The sequence below is a fragment of the Falco punctatus genome (genome assembly GCF_963210335.1).
Source record: "Falco punctatus genome assembly, chromosome: 4".
Classification (NCBI taxonomy): Eukaryota; Metazoa; Chordata; class Aves; order Falconiformes; family Falconidae; genus Falco; species Falco punctatus.
In genome coordinates this window covers 107,758,489-107,775,984 of record NC_137583.1, presented here as the reverse complement: position 1 = coordinate 107,775,984, position 17,496 = coordinate 107,758,489, and the positions used below count along the sequence as shown (strand labels likewise).

Below are 17,496 nucleotides of genomic sequence, written 5' to 3'. Positions count from 1 at the left end.
AGCTGCAATGGAATAGGTGTCCTGATATTCAGCAAACTCCAGACAGTTTAATTGTCTAAGATGAAAAAATTATAAAGAAGCTAGTAACACTGAGGTTAAGTATACTCAAACTTACCATCTTTAAAACAGTAGTCTGATAAAAACATGGCAAATTGATATTATGGGAACACTTACCACTATCTTCAGTGACATGGAACAATCCAAGCAGAGGAAAGGTTAACAGCTTTGCTTTTTCACGTTGATTTATGCTATCAGAACACTGGCACAATTCTGCATAAAGTAGCTCCAAAACCTGTAATCATTTCCTTCCATCCATCCATCCTCTCCACCCCCTCTCCCCTGCACCGCCCACTTCCTTCATTAATAAAATCTACCCAGAACACCCCTGAGAAGCAAGTCTTTGGACACGTTTCATGCTACAGCCATATCCCCCTTAAGAGTCCAGAACTATAGCAGCACAGATCCCTTGTATACATTCCAGTAATATCTAGTTCCAGGTAAGTCTTTTCCTAGCCATTACATTACGCTTCTAAACCCCCTGGAAATTTGAAGCAGAACACACAACCCTGTTCAAATTCATGTATACATTTTCAAGAGAAGCGTAATATCCTTTGTCGTCTGGAGAGACTGAGGTGTTGGGAGTAGAATCAAGGCAGAGTCGAACCCAACATACAAGACTAAAATCTCAGTTCTAATCTTTCAAAACTGCAGCTAATAACTATATAAAATGAAGTTTGTTACCACAAGTTTGTAGTAACCGGTATTCTCATATAGGGCAGTAAGTCTTCAATAGCTTCAACGAGTCTTTTATGCAGTATGTCTTTCCCAACGTAGCTTAAAATTAACTCTACTATTGTATTACCATGTCACTAAAAGTTCAGGAAGCCAAGTCAAAAATTTATTTCAATTGTTTCAAAATACACAGCTAAAATCTACATAATTATTAAAATAGTCTTGCAGATAGTCTTTGATCAACAGTTTGCATCACATAGGCACATTTTAAATGCAGGTTCTCACAATTTTAACACACAGGTACTGCTAAAAGTTTTCAAGTAAAATAGCATACTGTACTGAGTAGCTAATACAACTAATTACATCCTCGCATCTTAAATTACATATAGCACTTTCAGGATTCTCTTTGTTACTTGCACAAAACTAGCAGTAATGCTCAAGACTGCAAGCACAAACTCTTGTTAATGAACATAGCCACTTTGATTAGGCAGTCTAAAGACAACCAGGACTTAAAGGGCTTCAACTGAGTTACAACTTGATGTCTTCTGTTCCACTGATTAAGAGCTCAGTTTTAAAGGACAACCTCTTGAGCAAATTACTTCTTGGAGTTTAAAAATTGAAGTAGTTAACTGGTCAGTATTAAGTCACTTAAACTGTGGTTTTGAAGCAACTAAATGCAACATGCAAACTGTAAAGCTCAGAAGAAAATCCACAGGCAAAACAGACAGATCAACAGTGTTTTTCCCATATCAACTCCTTAACATTCCAGTTAGTTATCAGGGGAAGCATGCAAGTGATTAATAACACCTGCTAGTTTTGACAACTCTTACAACTTTAAACTTCAAACTACTCAAGCAAAAACAACTGTATTAAAGCAGGTAGAACAGGAACTTCAACTTGAAGCAACATTTTGAAAAATATTCTACTGCATATATAGTGCTAAACTCAACCGTAAGAACATCAAGTTAACGAATTTAGATACTTTCAAGTCTTCTGTTGATCAAACACTTTTGAGTACTGTTCTTCCTTTTCTGAAGTGATGCACCTTCCTCTCCTGGAATAGGATACAAGAAAAGACAGGAAAAAAACATTCTAGACAGTAATTACAGCAACAGAAGTTTCATTCAAAGCATCTCAAGAAATTCTGTACTCTATTCAACCCCACCAAAACTGATAAATACAGGAATACTGAAGCTGTTTCAGAGTGCATATGCCTAGTTCATGTGTCTTGTCCTTTTTAAAGGAGGAAGCAAAGTCTTAAATATAACATTGATAAACAACAGAAATTAAACAGCACTCTGAACAATCAGGAACTGCCAATCTACAAAGACTGAACACAGAGCAAAAATATGAGTACCAGCTATCAACCTGGACTAGTCTTCTGGCTAAAGCACAGACATTTTACAGAAAGCATAAAGAACCACTATCCACAATGGGTACTTAACTGGAATAAAGACTATCAAGGCTCAAACTCAACATCTTCTATCCAAACTAGGGATTTGTTTGGATATCCAAACGATCCAAACACTGCCCCTTCAACATTTTGGCTCTGAGAAATGATTAGCCAGCCTTACGCTCCATGTGTCTGTGAGCTGACTGTTCAGCAGTATTTTTCATGCAGCCTTGATTAAATCCACTGAATCAAATTTCAGCACTTGTTTCCAGCATAAAGCAACTGAGCCATGAGAGCCAAACCCATACATCTCAGAGCATGTACAAGAAAAAAATTCAAAACACATTCCAGATATGAATCCCTTAACCTTTATGGCACCCTGTAGGTAAACAAATCAAAAATCCCGTGTTTTAGGAATTTAATTTTGCCGTCACTACATACCTTAAAATAGTCTTCTTGTGATACAAAGGTGTTCCTCAGACGGTTCTCAGGATTAAAGAGACAGGATACTACTGTTTGTATGCTCCTGTCCACAGACTTCTGAAATACAGTTATAGGTGCATCTGGTAACAATGATTTTCTTAGTCGGCCCACTACTAACAACGTGCATGTCACAGGGTTTACTTTGCATTCAAGGTTCCACTCAACTGCCTTGCGTTTCGTAAGCATTGTTAGTTTGGTTTTTTATAATCTTTTAATCTCGGTAACTTATCACCCTTAGTTGTAGCATCTAACCAGTGACATGCTGGTACAGTCGTGGAATACACCAACAGATGAAAACTGGAAGTCTCCTTTAGAAAACTGAATTCAGAGCCAATTGTTGGCCAAACAAGGGGTCACCTTCCACAAAAGAAGGTGAAGGGAGTAATGATTCAGGTGTTTAAAGCTTGAGATACATCTGCGTAAGATAGAAGCAGTGCTACCTGACCTGCTTTTTTAGTACCTGCAAATTCTCAGCAGATTAAGTGAAGCCTTGTCACTTAAAACATTGTTGTACTTCAGAATTAGAACACAGACTTTATATGGCCCTCAGCACTATGGACAAGCACTAATAGTTTCAAGGAAACACCTGACGCTTCTGAAGATACACAGAAATCAGATACAGTCGATTGAGCAGCTGGCTGAAGCAGCATCTATAACCTTAATTTCTAGGACACTAGTCAGAGGCCCTCTTCAACAAGCCACATAATCTTAATATGCAGATTTCTGGGAATGGGATTTATGACAAAGAAACACCGAAGTTCTGAGAAAGCACTTACCTTTTGTGGACTGTCAGCAGATGACCGCATGGGCTCTGGAACAGCACACTCTGTCTGTATGAATTCTGGATCCTCAGCACATTGATAGCTTACCGAACTATAAACCTGTGTAGTTCATTAAACATTGCAATGTTTCAGTAACACTGGGAAAACATGCACTCTTTGCTGTCACTAGTCCTCACCTATTCATAAGCTATGCCAACTTTTATCTTCACACTTTTCAAAAAGCTTCATGAGTGGGGGAAATAATAAAATAGATCAGGATATACAGCAAGACAGTTCTACTCCCTTCCAAAAAGGATATATTCTAAAATGTCCTTTTTTCCCCGCTTTCCACTTGACAGTTAGCTCCTCAACCCAGTTCCTCCATGTATGAGTTTTGCCATCAAGCATATTAAGTAATGAAGGTGTTTGCTGAGAATTCAAGACAACCAGCAGCTAATTTCAAGAGGTTAAGCACTACAGTCAAGTGAAAGAAGGTAAAACAAAACATCTACCACCACTACCCTTTCAAGAAGTTGCTTTTCTCTACACAGTTCCTTTTCTTGTTTGAAGTTGCCTTTATGCTAATACAACTTATTTCCAAGATTTATATAGGTCTAGAAAAGCACAAAACTTTTTACACTTTTTTTAAAAACTCTCCCTGCCTCCCTCTGCTTACAGTGCAGTGTTGCAATTGGCAACCCAGTGTAGAATTTCATTACAATAGCTAAGAAACTGATAAAGCAGTTACTCTTTAAGGAAACATCCTTCCAGATGCTTCCAGAGAGGACTGGCAGCTGTTAACAGCCAATTTTACCAGGTTCTGAATTGCAGTTAAGCATTCTACCTTTTCAGGGGCAAGATGGTGGGTTTGGGGGTTGGGGGTTTTTTTTGTGTGTGTCATCATCCTCCCCAAAGTAGTCAGATTTACACAGACTTGACAGTAGTTTTCAGTTTCTTGCAACATCATTCTTAAAGATGTTATTTTTGATTATACACACCACAAGGTACACCAACACCTCAAAAAGCCTTTCAACACCAGAACTGTAATTTCAAGCTGATTATATTGCAAGATACAGAAGCCTAAAATGTTAGCCAACTATTCCTTCCAAGCACCATCCCTAACCATCAAAAGGGGTATCACATCTGACCTTGTCACAACTGGGGCATAAACCACATTTACAAATGGAAATTGTGATTATCCACCCCAACAGGCAGGTATAAAGCAGCAGACTGAAAGATGAAGTCTTCTACCTTATGTGCCCTCTTTTTAAGTCTGCGTAAGGAAAGATACTTGGTAAGTTGCTTAACTGAGATAGTTCTAGAACTGACTTGCCCGCTCCTATAGTCAATCTTAAAACAACTAATGAAAACCACCAGGCACACCTACTCTAGCAACTCTTTGGCTTGCCACCATTTAATTGTTAAGCGATATACTACAGCTGTATCATATTATTCATGGATGTTACTCAATAGAAGTTATTTCAAGCCAACAGGGTCATCGGCGTATTCCAGTGACTTGTGAAATCTCTCAAGTCTGTTTCTGCCCCCATTAAATCAAAGGTAGCTCTCAGTAACAGAAATACAAGAGTTCCCATTAAAAAAAAAAAGATGCTGCTTCTCTGCTGAGAAGCGGAAAGCAAAGCTTAGTTTACACATGACTGGAAGCGAGAAGGAATGAAGTATTCTAATATGATTAGAGACTGAATTTGCAGATGCATGCAGGCAGAAATACATATGCAGAAAGTTCCACTTTCTTCATTTTTCTCCATTTTACCTTCCACACATTCTACACACATCTGCTGGGAACTGGACTGAAAAGAGTATCATTCAGAAGAAAATTACATATTACAGCTTTTAGACACTTAAAGAGAAACTGTACTAAATAAATACAACATTATACCCAAAGAACACAAAAATGCCTAAGACACAAAGTTCCAACACTGTCAAAGAAATACACAGGATTTCTTTTCCTGTTTTGTGGATATCAACTGCAAAGTGACTGAATTTGGGGCTTTTTTTATCATGGGTCAGTTTACAAAGCACCAAGCCTGCTGGAAGAGAGGGTTCTCCTGTTTCAAAGAGGGAAAAGGACTCTAGGTCAGGTGTTAGCAGGGTTCAATAAGAAACCTTTTAAGCTAGATTCAAAAAGGTAAGGGAATAAAACCAAGTGTGTTACAGATGAGCCTGGGGCGGCATGGCGGTGTTGGTGCATCTACACCAACAACCGAAGCATGGGCAACAAACAGGAAGAACTGGAAGCCATCATGAAGCAAGGAGACTATGACACAGTCACCATCATGGTGGGATAACTTGAGTTACTGGAGTGCTGCAGTGGATGGCCCTGAACTTTTCAGAAGGGATGGGCAGGGAAGGAGAGGAGGTGAGGTAGTTCCGTAAGGGAGTGTTTTAACTGTCCAGAGCTTAATGATGGTGATGATCAGGTTGAGTGTTTCTAGATAAGACTCACCAGGAAAGCCAACAAGGCAGATCTCCTCCTGGGAGCCTGTTACAGACTGCCCAACCAGGATGAAGAGGCAGATGAAACATTCTACAAGCAGCTGGGAGAATCTCCCAATCGCCAGCCCTTCCTCTTATGGGGGACTTCAACTTACCACACAACTGCCAGAAATACAGTACAGCAGAGAGGACACAGCCTACGAGGCTCCTGGAACGTGTGGAAGATGCCTTCCTGACACAGCTGGTTGGTAAGCCAACTAGGAAAGGTGCCCTGCTGGACCTGTTGTTTGCGAGCAGAGGAGGACTGGTGGGTGACGTGATGGCTGGAGGCCGTCCCGGGCATAGTGATCACAAAATAACAGTTTTCAGTTCTCGGAGAAGGAGAGGGGTCAGCAGAGCTGCTGCCTTGGCCTTCCAGAGGGCAGACTATGGCCCGTTTAGGAGATTGGCTGGCAAAGTCCCTCAGACGGACACAGTCCTGAAGGGCAAAGGAGTGCAGGAAGGAAATCTTAAGGCGCAGGATCAGGCTGTCCCCACATGCCCAAAGACAAGGTATCGGGGAAGACCACCAGCCTGGCTGAACAGAGAGCTTTGGCGGGAACTTGGGGGAAAAAGGAGAGTTTACCACTCTTGGAAGAAGGGCCAGGCATCTCAGGAGGGCTATAATGATGTCATGAGGTTATACCGTGAGAAGATTACAAAGGGGAAACCTGAGCTAGAACTCAGGCTGGCCGCTGTTGTAACAAAGAATGTTTTTACAAATACATTAGAAATAAAAGGAGGGCTAAGGATAATCTCCATCCTTTACTGGATGTGGGAGGGGAACATTGCCACAGAGGATGAGGAAGAGGCTGTGGCAATTAATACCTTCTTTACCTCAGTCTTTAATAGCTAGACCAGCTTCCCTCCGGGTATATCCAGCCCTCTGAGCTGGAAGAAGGGGGCGAGGAATGAAGTCCCCACAGTCCAGGAAGAAAGCGTTAGTGACCTGCTGTTCCACTTCAGACACACACAAGTTGGTGGGGCCAGCTGAGACCCACCCAAGAGCATTTGCAGGATCTGGCAGAAACGATCACTGAGCAGCTTTCCATCATTTATCAACAGTCCTGGCTAACTGAGGAGGTCCAGGTGACTGGAGGTTTGCAAACGTGACATCCATCTACCTACAAGAATGGCCAGAAGGATGACCTGGGGAACTACAGGCCTGTCAGCCTGACCTCGGTGCCAGAGAGGTTATGGAGCAGATCATCCTGAGCACCATCACACAGCACACGCAGAATCAACCAGGGGATCAGGCCCAGCCAGCGTGGGTTTATGAAGGGCAGGTCCTGCTTGCCAGCCACACCTCCTTCTACAACAGAGACATGCCTAGTGGATGAGGGAAAGGCTGTGGATGTTGTCTACCTGGACCTTAGTAAAGCCTTTGACACCATCTCCCACAGCATTCTCCTGGAGAAACTGGTGGCTCATGGCTTGGATACGTGTACTCTATGGTAGGTAAAAAGCTGTCGGGCTGGCTGAGCCCAAAGAGTGGTACTGGATGGAGTTACATCCAGTGTGCAGCTGGTCACAAGTGGTGCCCCCCAGGGCTCAGTGCTGGGGCCAGTTCTGTTCAGTATCTTTATCAATGATCTGGACAAGGGGATTGAGTGCACCCTCAGTAGGTCTGCAGATAACACCAAGTTGTGGGGGAGTGTTGATCTGCTTGAGCGTAAGAAGGGTCTACAGAGGGATCTGGACAGGCAGGATCAATGGGTCAAGGCCAACTGTATGAGGTTCAAGAAGGCAAAGTGCCAGGTCCTCCACCTGGGTCACAACAACCCCACACAATGCTGCAGGCTTGGGGAAGGGACCTGGATGACAGCTCACTGTACATGAGCCAGCAGTGTGCCCAGGTGGCCAAGGCCAACAGCATCCTGGCTTGGATCCAAAACAGTGTGGCCAGCAGGACTAGGGCAGTGATAATCCCCCCGGTACTCAGCACTGGTGAGGCCACACCTCGAATTCTGTGTTCAGGTTTGGGCCCCTCACTACAAGACAGACATCGAGATGCTGGAGCGTGTCCAAAGGGCAATGAAGCTGGTGAAGGGTCTAGAGCACAAGTCCTGTGAGGAGTGGCTGAGGGAACTGGGGTTGTTTAGTCTGGAGAAGATTCAGGGGGGGACGTTATTGCTCTTTACAACTACTTGAAAGGAGGTTGTAGACAGGTGGGGGTATGCCTCCCAGGTAACTAGCAATAGGACAAGACGAAATGGCTTCCAGTCTTACATTGGGTATTAGGAAAAAATTCTTGATTGAAAGGATGGTCAAGCACTGGAACAGGCTGCTGAGGGAAGTGTTTGAGTCACCATCCCTGGAGGTGTTTAAAACAAACCCATGTAGATGTGGTACTTAGGGGCACGGTTTAGTGGTGGACTTGGTAGTCCTGGGTAACAGACAAGCATGATGATTTCAGAGGTCTTTTCCAACCTAACTGATTCTATGATTCTAAAGTCACAGGAAGCAAGTAATTTATTTAGAAGCCATCAGCACCATCTACAGTCTGTAGTGGCCTGGGAAATCAATTTAAAAGGAGCTAAAATAAAATCCATATGCATAGAGGATATTTTGATATTTTGAGACTTTACAGATTTTAGGAGAACTTTGACCTGCTTAAATCAGGATTGTGCATCAGGCCACCACTTAATTTTTCCCCTCATCTTTTCTTGAGAAAAGAATTCTGTTCAGGTTAACGTTCCAGAATTCCATGACCAGGATGTATGGAGTAACACCATAAAGCAGGTAGTTCTGTTCTGCCAGGTAGCTCCTAAAATAGCACCATAATGTAATAGTACTGACTTACAACGCCAGTGAGAAATCCTGAACAATTACCTGCTGTCAGCAGCTACAGATTTGTATAGACCAGATTACATACAGATCCAGTCAAACAGCAGTTTGACATTTTTTAAGTATGAAGCCATCAAAACAGTGTGCTAACTAAAACAGCACGCTAACTAAAACAGCACTCGAGAATTTTAACTCTGTGGACTTACCGGAGGCATAACATAATTTCTTTGCTCCCCAGCAAGCCATTGTGGTTGAACCTTAAGAATTGGACAAGAACCAGCTTTTATTCATTCATTCCCAACACAGGCAAGTTAAATGCTCTTTAAGACTGTAAGACACTTTACTTCATCTTTCCTTTTCCCATTCCAAGTTAAAAAAAATTAAAAGTAAGATTCAAGTATTGGAAAAATAATGGGAATCATAGCAGCCACATAAAAAACATCTCAGACCTCTAGTTACTTCCAGTTACTGAACTATTTATAGTTTAATTTCAGTACACCAGGACCTACCCACGTATTTCACTCAAGTTCAACACCCACTGTCAGCCAAGTGCCTTCCCAAACAGTTTTAGAGCTCAAGAGCACATCCTCACTCCATATACATCCCACATTTGCATAGTCTGGTAAGACTCAAGTGATTCTGTTTTAAGTAATGTTAACTACCCACACTACAGCATGTATGAATGTAAAGCTCCTTCCCATGAGAAAAAAGCACTGATCCATGTTCTTTTTGCTTATTTGAAAGTTGTTTTATCAGTGCATATTTAAGAAAAAAAAAATCAAGCTAAACGTACCATGTTATTCAACCGTTTCCATTGAATTAGAATAAAAAAAATATCACTAATTTCATTTTTACTATTTCCTGTGGAACAGGAACTTAAGGAAAACAGGATTCACAGAAAGAGGATACAGAAAGATCAGACTCCAGTCAACACTCTTCATTCCATTCAAGTTTCATCGTGTATCAAACAGCCTTTCTGCTGCTACTGAAAAATTACTTACCTGATAGTTGTAGGCTGGCTGATATCCTACAGGAACTTGCTGCTGTACCAATAAAGCTGGAGAACTGTATGGATATGTCTGCAAATAAAGCCTTTTCTAAAAATGCAAGTTTGAAGCAAGATAAAAGTATGGTATTTGTAAAACCTGGAGCACATTTTTAGAAGTATGTAGTTACACTGTTAACTTCAATTCCTGTTTCACACTAGCTTCATTATTTAAAAACAACCCTTATAGATCTCCCATGGGGCTTCAGCACTACAGGTACCAAAAGTATTTTCTAAAAAGTAGAATTCTAAAGTGTATTATGTATTTATAAGTCCCACATCTGCTTGTAGCTGATCTTTTAAGTCAGTTCAGAAGTACAACTCATTCCATAAACTTTCTAAAGCAGGCCTGAAACAGACCAGCTACCGTGAAAGAAACTGACTACAGCCTGAAGATCAGTGTCTTGGAGCCAAAGGCAAGCTAAGTACTATAATTCAAGACAATTTCCCAGCAATTCTTCACTGCAAGTACTTTGACACCATGTTCACCTGAAATCTTCTCAGCTTCAGAGAATTAAGGCACATTCCAGCATTTAAGTGGGTTAGTTCCTCCTACACTCCCAATAAACTTAAGACAGTCAGCAGGAGTACCCCTATAAAGCTGTCTGCCTTAGGAAAAAAAAAAAAAAAAAAAACAAAACCCCACAATTTCTGCAAGTCACTGCAGTTGGCTCATCTTCATTTGCTTAATAAAACATACAAACCAGAATCATCATGCAATTAATACTGCCCTGTTGTATTGCCATATCATATATGGTTAATACAGGAAGAGACCATAATCTGGAAACCCTTCTATTAACAGTACAGGACTCTCTCAAGGCCATAAGTACTCTGTGTACACCTCAGTAAGAATGCTCATCTGAAGTACCAATAAAGTGATGTCCTGTAGGCATACTGTGCTGGCCACAGTTGTTAACAGCAGATGCTGGAACAGTGTTCTTACAGAGACTCAACAGCAGTTCAGAAACAAGAATTTGTTTGGCTGGGGGCAGGGAAGAACAGTACTACAGCCAACTTCTGGTTCCATACTTATTTAAAAAAAACCCCACATTTTATAGTTTGTGGTTCATTCTGAGGCAAGGCAGCAGTACATCAAGTACCCAGATGCATTTGATTTGTGAAGTGCATCTGTGACAAGTAACAAGATCACTTAAGAACTGTTACATAATTAGATCTTAGCTCCACCTTCAAGTTTTCTCATTCTCAAAATAAAAAAGGATCTCCCCTTATAAAGAGATCACATCACTGAGTATGTTTTCAAGGTTGTTGACACTTCTTTGAAGTCACATGAAGCTATAAGGTAAGACTGGAGTCTCAACACATACTCCTCATGTTGTGTGTGCTTGCACCTTCGAAGATAACTCAATTATGATTCAAAAAATCAGTGGCATTAACAGCCTTACCTGAACATACTGTGTTACTGGGCTCATTATAGCTGGAGGCTGCACATACGTCTCTGTATTTTGACTGCTCCATACACTATGGAACTGCGGTGCAGGAGGATTGATCACTAATGGTCTGGGATGCACGTAAGAACCTTGTTTTAAAGCAAAGTATTACAACATTATCATGTGTACTTCATTAATAAGTTTTTTTGCAGCTTGAATTCAGATTAAGTGTTTTGACTCTTAAACTTAAGTCAACATTAACTGTATTGATACCAACCTGAATTCTGTTATCACAACTGTACAGCATGCAAGTAGTGAGGTCATAAAACTCAGAATTTATGTTTAATTGTAATATACATATTACATCAGGTAATTATATATTCACATCCTTGCAAATATTTAAGAAATAGATTTGCAATACATACTTCTAATTTGAACAGATTTTGTTTATATATACTTACAGAAGTTCTGTTGCTTTCTAATTGCTGGCCCCAGTTTCAGCTTTTTGCCATGGAAGTTGATTTGTGACTGAAAGACAGGTTCATTCTGTAAGGACTGGCAATCAGTAAGGTGGATAGTTTGATATTGAAGAGACTGTACTCTTGCTTCTACACCATTGTATCATCAACTCACATACTCAGCAGCCTCCATTGTCCTCTCCCACTTAAACACCTTACAACTTTTACCTTTAGTTTCCTGCCATGCTCCCAGCACACCCACTTACCTACTCATCAACTCTCAAAAGCTATTATATATCACTTGTCTTAAAAGCAACATGCCCTACTAGCAGTTTGCAACTATGTGTTAGGGACTGTCAGCCTTCTGGTTTCATACATACAGATCTGAGCTGGTTTTGCCTCTGTAAGGATACTGATGTAGAGAGACCGTAGCCTAGCTTCCCTTGAAACCCTATTTACACTGCCACTTACCTTCCTCCACACAAAAACTTCCTAACAGGCTTCACGTAACGTGTTAGAAGCTGTCCACCTAATATTAAAGGAAATGCAAGGCTGTCTAAGCACTACTGTTTACCTGCATGTTACTGTACTCTCTCTAGAGGAATTTTCACATGCATTCCTTCTGAACATCCAACAAACAAGGTATTTCTCAACTTTTTTGGGCAATGCATCTACGCAGCACACAGACTAATCAAGAAAGTGAAACAGAAGTATCCCATGTTCCTCAAATACATAGAACCATGCATGTGAGGAGGATCTGAAAGACTTGCAGAACAGCTGGAAGCACTCCCTCAGTAGTTAGCAATGCCCGAGACACATTAACTTCTCATTCTTAAAGTGCCACCCAAATGCTAGCTCACACAAAAGGCATGATTTCAGACCTGCAATTAAAAAAAAAAAAAATCATACCACTTTGCCAGCACAGTATCTGGGGCTATAACAAAAGCACAGGAAGAATTTTAAGCACCCTCCCTCCCTGCAGAAGTTGAATCGTGCTCTTCAGTGAAACTGCATGAACATTCTCCAACGGATGTAGGCTGAAATGGCAACACAACAGCCTTACACTTCAAGGTCTATTCAGACTGACTGTCAAAGAGGGCCCGTAACTGTTGGGCCTCTACAGACTACAGTTTAAGTCTGGAATATAGAAAGTTGCTTTAACACATGGATTGAAGTAGATTTATGTTTATTCAGGTACTTGGTAACTCTTCCATGCAGAACTCCCAAAAGAGAATCCACCTTTGGGTATGACCTTACATTCTCTGCCAAGATGCCAACAAGAAACATGTTCGCCTATCTATGAAGATGTGCATAGCACACGATAGTAGCTAAAATAGGTACTCTGTTACAGTTCAGAGAGCTACATTAAGGTGTACAAATGCTTTACACATCAGAAGTGAAAGATTTGTTTCACTCTGATTAACACAAATGTAGTATGAAGTATTAAAATCAGTATTAGATGTAGATACATAGTCTATCTCATGCAACACTAAGGACTTGCCTGCTCCAGAAGACAATACGCCAACTGCAATTTAACAGACAACTTGCTAAACTTTCTCCCATTTCTGCTGAAGCGCTTTGAGCGGAAAACAGCAACTTTATCGCCGATTGTAAAAATAAGCAGAAAATAGTGACACAAAAAATGGGCTATGTTATCATCTCCTCACACTGATAAAAGTAAGATGTGGGTGGGAAAAAGGTGAAATACCCTGAACTAGTTTTACAGGTGGGTGGGGGTTTTTGTAATTGATCTTGCAATGCTGTTGTGCCCCAGAGCCACGCAACCACCTTTTCCACCCAAGCACCGAGTGCTCTGGAAGACAGGCCTCTCAAAGAAGGTGGCTTTCTGTTCTGAACTGCAAACAGGTCCCCAGTGCACCAGAGTGCAGTTAAAAATGGAATCAGACCTAAATCAGAAGAAAAATACTTTCAGTCCGCACAAAGCTACACAGATAGGCAGATAAACACAGGCATCTAGAATGTTTCTAACCATGGAGGGGCTGCATCTTGCTCACTTAGATAAAACTGTAACCACTCCATACAGATAATGCCCGAAATGGTGTAATGAGGTTCTCTGCTTACAACTTTAGCTCTAAAATGCAGATATTCATTCTTGCCCTTTTTCCATCCCCTCCAGAAGAGAACAGCTTTGTAAGATGATGTCAATCTGGACATGCTCCTTCCTGACAAAGCAGTAGTTTGCACCACCTGCATACCTTAAGTTTGCACTGAAAAGAAAATCCACCATATACCCTCTGGGTCTTCCAAGACCTCTGGCATACAAAGCCACGTCACTAAGTACTACATTAGAGATACACTGAAGGCTTTTAGTTTCAAAAAAAAAATGTGCACAGAAAATCTGCAACCCACATGGCTCAAATGACAGTGTTACTCAAGAGGTCTCTAGAGAGACTGTTGCCTCAAACAAGCACTCCACACTGATGTAGTATAATAAATGTAACCCATGATTAAAAAAAAGTATTCTCAAAGTCTGTCACTCAATACAACTGTAGTCTTGTTGGCATACCGTGTGAGTTAACGAACAGCAAGCTTTTGAAGTCTTTTGGTGAGAATCAAGACTCTCCTGTTGGGAGTTTTACTGCTCTCCACTTTGTTCAAACGCTTTCTCTTACCCCTTAAGGAGCTGGGCATCCAGTAAATGCATCTGAACAAACCACAGAACGTTAAATTTGTGTCTAGCACATTTATCTGGATTTGTCTTTCAGTTTCAGATCTACTTCCCTATTTGAGAGCTTCAGAAGCAAATGAGACTGTTCATCCTCCAGAAATTTTCTGGAGTTTTCTGAGGCAAAGACTTCAGAGAGGGAACTAATTCAATGCATGTTATTTCTGTAGTTATCACACTCAATTTTGGGAGAAAGAGGGAAAACAAGGTTTTCCATGTTACTGTTATTCCCAATAATAATGCTGACAGGTCTATGTATCTGCCATAAGCACAAGGGTTCTATGAAAATCATCCAATACAGAAAGCAAGCAGCCAAATGCGTGAGGCTTTCAGGCACATAAATGTATGTAAACAACCAGAAATACAGTGGCATGAGATGTTCAAGCACATCAAGGCTAAAACAAATTTTGTTTCTTACATAAGTAAACTTCCTAAAATCTCTGGTGGTAGAATCTTTGTGTAAGTTTACTTTTTGGACAGCCCTAACTTCCCCATCCCAATTTACTCTACAGGGTACATGACCTTTTCCCCTGAACATATCTCCAGCCTTCACTTATCAACTTCCTGAAGTAACTTAGACAAAGAGCTTACTTCCACTATTTTTTGAACATCCACGTTGTCCAGGAAAGATACAAACCCATACCTAAAAAGAAAAAAACTGGTTATTCAATAATCAGATTTTGAGTAGTTAGCTATATTATTTTGAACAAGACCAGTTAACAGCATATACACCAGGTACAATACACTGCACGCCAAAAGTACCAAGTAGGACATTAGTTTGTAATTCTGCATGAAAATGTATTTACTGCTAACTAACAGCATGTACTTACTGGGCCAGGTGAAAAACTGAATGCCAGGTTCTACAATAATATGGAAAAGTAAGGGCTATTTTTCAATTTCAGCTATTCAAAATAAGCACTACTGTTGATATTACTAACTCAGAAAAGTTTTAAGATACGAACCATCATCAAATTTTGTATTTCCTATGGAGATTTGGACAAAAGCAGGCATTACATGGACAGCAACACCAGCGGGGAAGTGATCCTTGAAGGGGATTTCCAATTCATTTCACTGTCCCCTAGTTCATCTAGTTTATACAATTAAGACAGTTTCAAACTGTCTTAAACTTTCAAACAAAGGAACAGTTGTGTCAGTTAATGGAGTATGCCAATCCATTACCAGCACCCAGAACATACACTGACCAACTGCACATCATAATTCACCATAAAGACTAGCAAGGGATATAAGGAAATAAAACAGATTTTAGCTCATGCATTACTATATATGCCTAAGGAAAAAATGCAACTTTTTAGGATCTGCTCATATAATCTTAGAAAATAAATGGGCTGGAAGGAACCTCCAAAGGGTGAAATGTCCTTCTCAAAGCAGGGGTAACTTCAAAACTGGAAAAGCTTCCTCAGAACTCAACAGGCTAAGGTCCTACACATCCTTATTTATCTCACCGCAAAATTCAGAATTCTTCTATGTATAAAACAGGAATTTCCCTTGCTTCAACTTTGTTCACTTAGTTTCACTCTTCACCCAAACAAGTTTGCTGGCTTTCTCTATAACTTATCCCCAAGTGTCAGAAGAGTGCAGACCCACTGCCCTGAGTAAACTATCTATCCCTTCTCTTAACCATCCTGAAGTCTCTACAGATTGTTTACTACTGTAGCCATAAGAAAACTCCTATGACACAACTGTCTGCCTAAGTATCACACAAGCTTCAAGCTCTGTTTCCACTGCTTAAGTGACAAAAGCCCTCTTTTCCCCAAAGGGATAGGCTAAAGCCAGAAAAAAAATCAGGTTATTCTTTACAAGATTACACAGATTTAGGGGCAATCTAGATTTACAGATTTCACAGTATTAATTCAACACAACAGAAAACTGTAGCTAGTGTTAAGGCTTAAGCACGCCAAGTGTGTTGCTAAGTAGCTGCTCATATCATCTATGATAAAATGATGTCCACATGAGCAGCAACTTAACTACTTGTGTTCTACTCACCCTTTGGAAACACCAGTTCTGTCAGTGATTATTTTCACCTCTTTCACAGTACCATATCGTTCAAAGAAACTCCGAATATCTGCTTCATTCATCTAAAACAAACAAAGTCTTAAACTTCTTCAAACACATTCAACTGTTCAGAACACATTTAAAGCAGCCAGTACCACTTTTTAAACCCACCTTCTACTACCGTAAGAACTAAAGTTACTCACCTGCTCCAAAATTCTCTCCTGACACTGTAATACCTTAAGATTAATAAACACATTCATTAAAAAAAATAGTTAAAATCCCATTTCCTTCCCACTGTAAGTGCCCTATATCCATCTTAAACAACTCAAAGTACCTTATATAAATATATACATAAATATAATACCCTTATATCAATTCCACCAACAAAGACTGTGTTTGGCATGATTTTTCCTTCTGGTAAAACATATCCTTGACTAGTTGTTGACAAACGGGTACTGTCCTCAGAGGCACCTGCACACTGGGTCTCCATGTTTGCAGACTGAAAAAATTAAACAGAAACAGAGTCAAATTATAGTACACTTTGGTATGAGAATCTTCCTACAGCTACAGCATGGGACAATGAATTTCAATAGCACCTTTCCATTTCCTTGAAGAAGTACTTGCTGCTAACAGACCATTCACTGGAAAAAAGCTGAAGTACTTATTGTAAGAAGCTTTAAAAATTTAAGTCTAGACCTAAACTAGTCAACTTTCAGTAGCCTTGCCTGACTACGTGAAGCTTCATGACCAGTGTTGCTACTACCAGCCACACTGTGAGAACGCAAAAAATAATTTTGGAACACTACCCAATTCCTTTCAGATGCAAGCAAGAAACCAAATTATTTGAAGATGGAGTTTTCTGCAAATTGATTATCCAACAGAAAAAAATTCCATCATCCTTCTGCTCTAAAGCCTTAAAGGCTCAAGATGTAAGTTTACAAACAGCCTTACAGCATAGTTAACTACAACAGGAATATGAATGACTACAAACCTGCTTGTCTGCACCAAAGCAGGCCCTTAAGCACACACTGCATGCACAGAAGAACATTAAGATTATAGAGCAGCTACAACCCCAATGTGCTTTGCACACCCAGGCTTCAGATGCACCCTTTTGGTCCTAGAGCATTTTGTCACAATCTAGGAATTATGGATTCACTCAGCGCACAGAAAGATACGATGCTCCCTGAACAAGCAAGAATTCAGTTTTCTGTTCAGGAGGACAGTCCACATGCAATGCCATTTCTCATTACTGAC

General features: G+C 40.5%; 1 protein-coding gene across 1 annotated transcript; it reads right to left on the bottom strand.

Moving 5' to 3' along the window:
* Positions 1-884: 884 nt before the first annotated feature.
* On the bottom strand, positions 885-16,747 carry DAZL (deleted in azoospermia like; the record flags this gene model as incomplete). Its single annotated transcript, XM_080383226.1, has 10 exons — positions 885-1,786; positions 2,567-2,665; positions 3,385-3,489; positions 8,859-8,909; positions 9,654-9,731; positions 11,101-11,234; positions 11,547-11,613; positions 14,821-14,872; positions 16,234-16,325; positions 16,607-16,747. Coding segments are annotated over 10 exons (873 nt in total), but the record flags the coding sequence as incomplete, so codon positions are not given.
* Between the last annotated feature and the right edge of the window lie 749 nt (positions 16,748-17,496).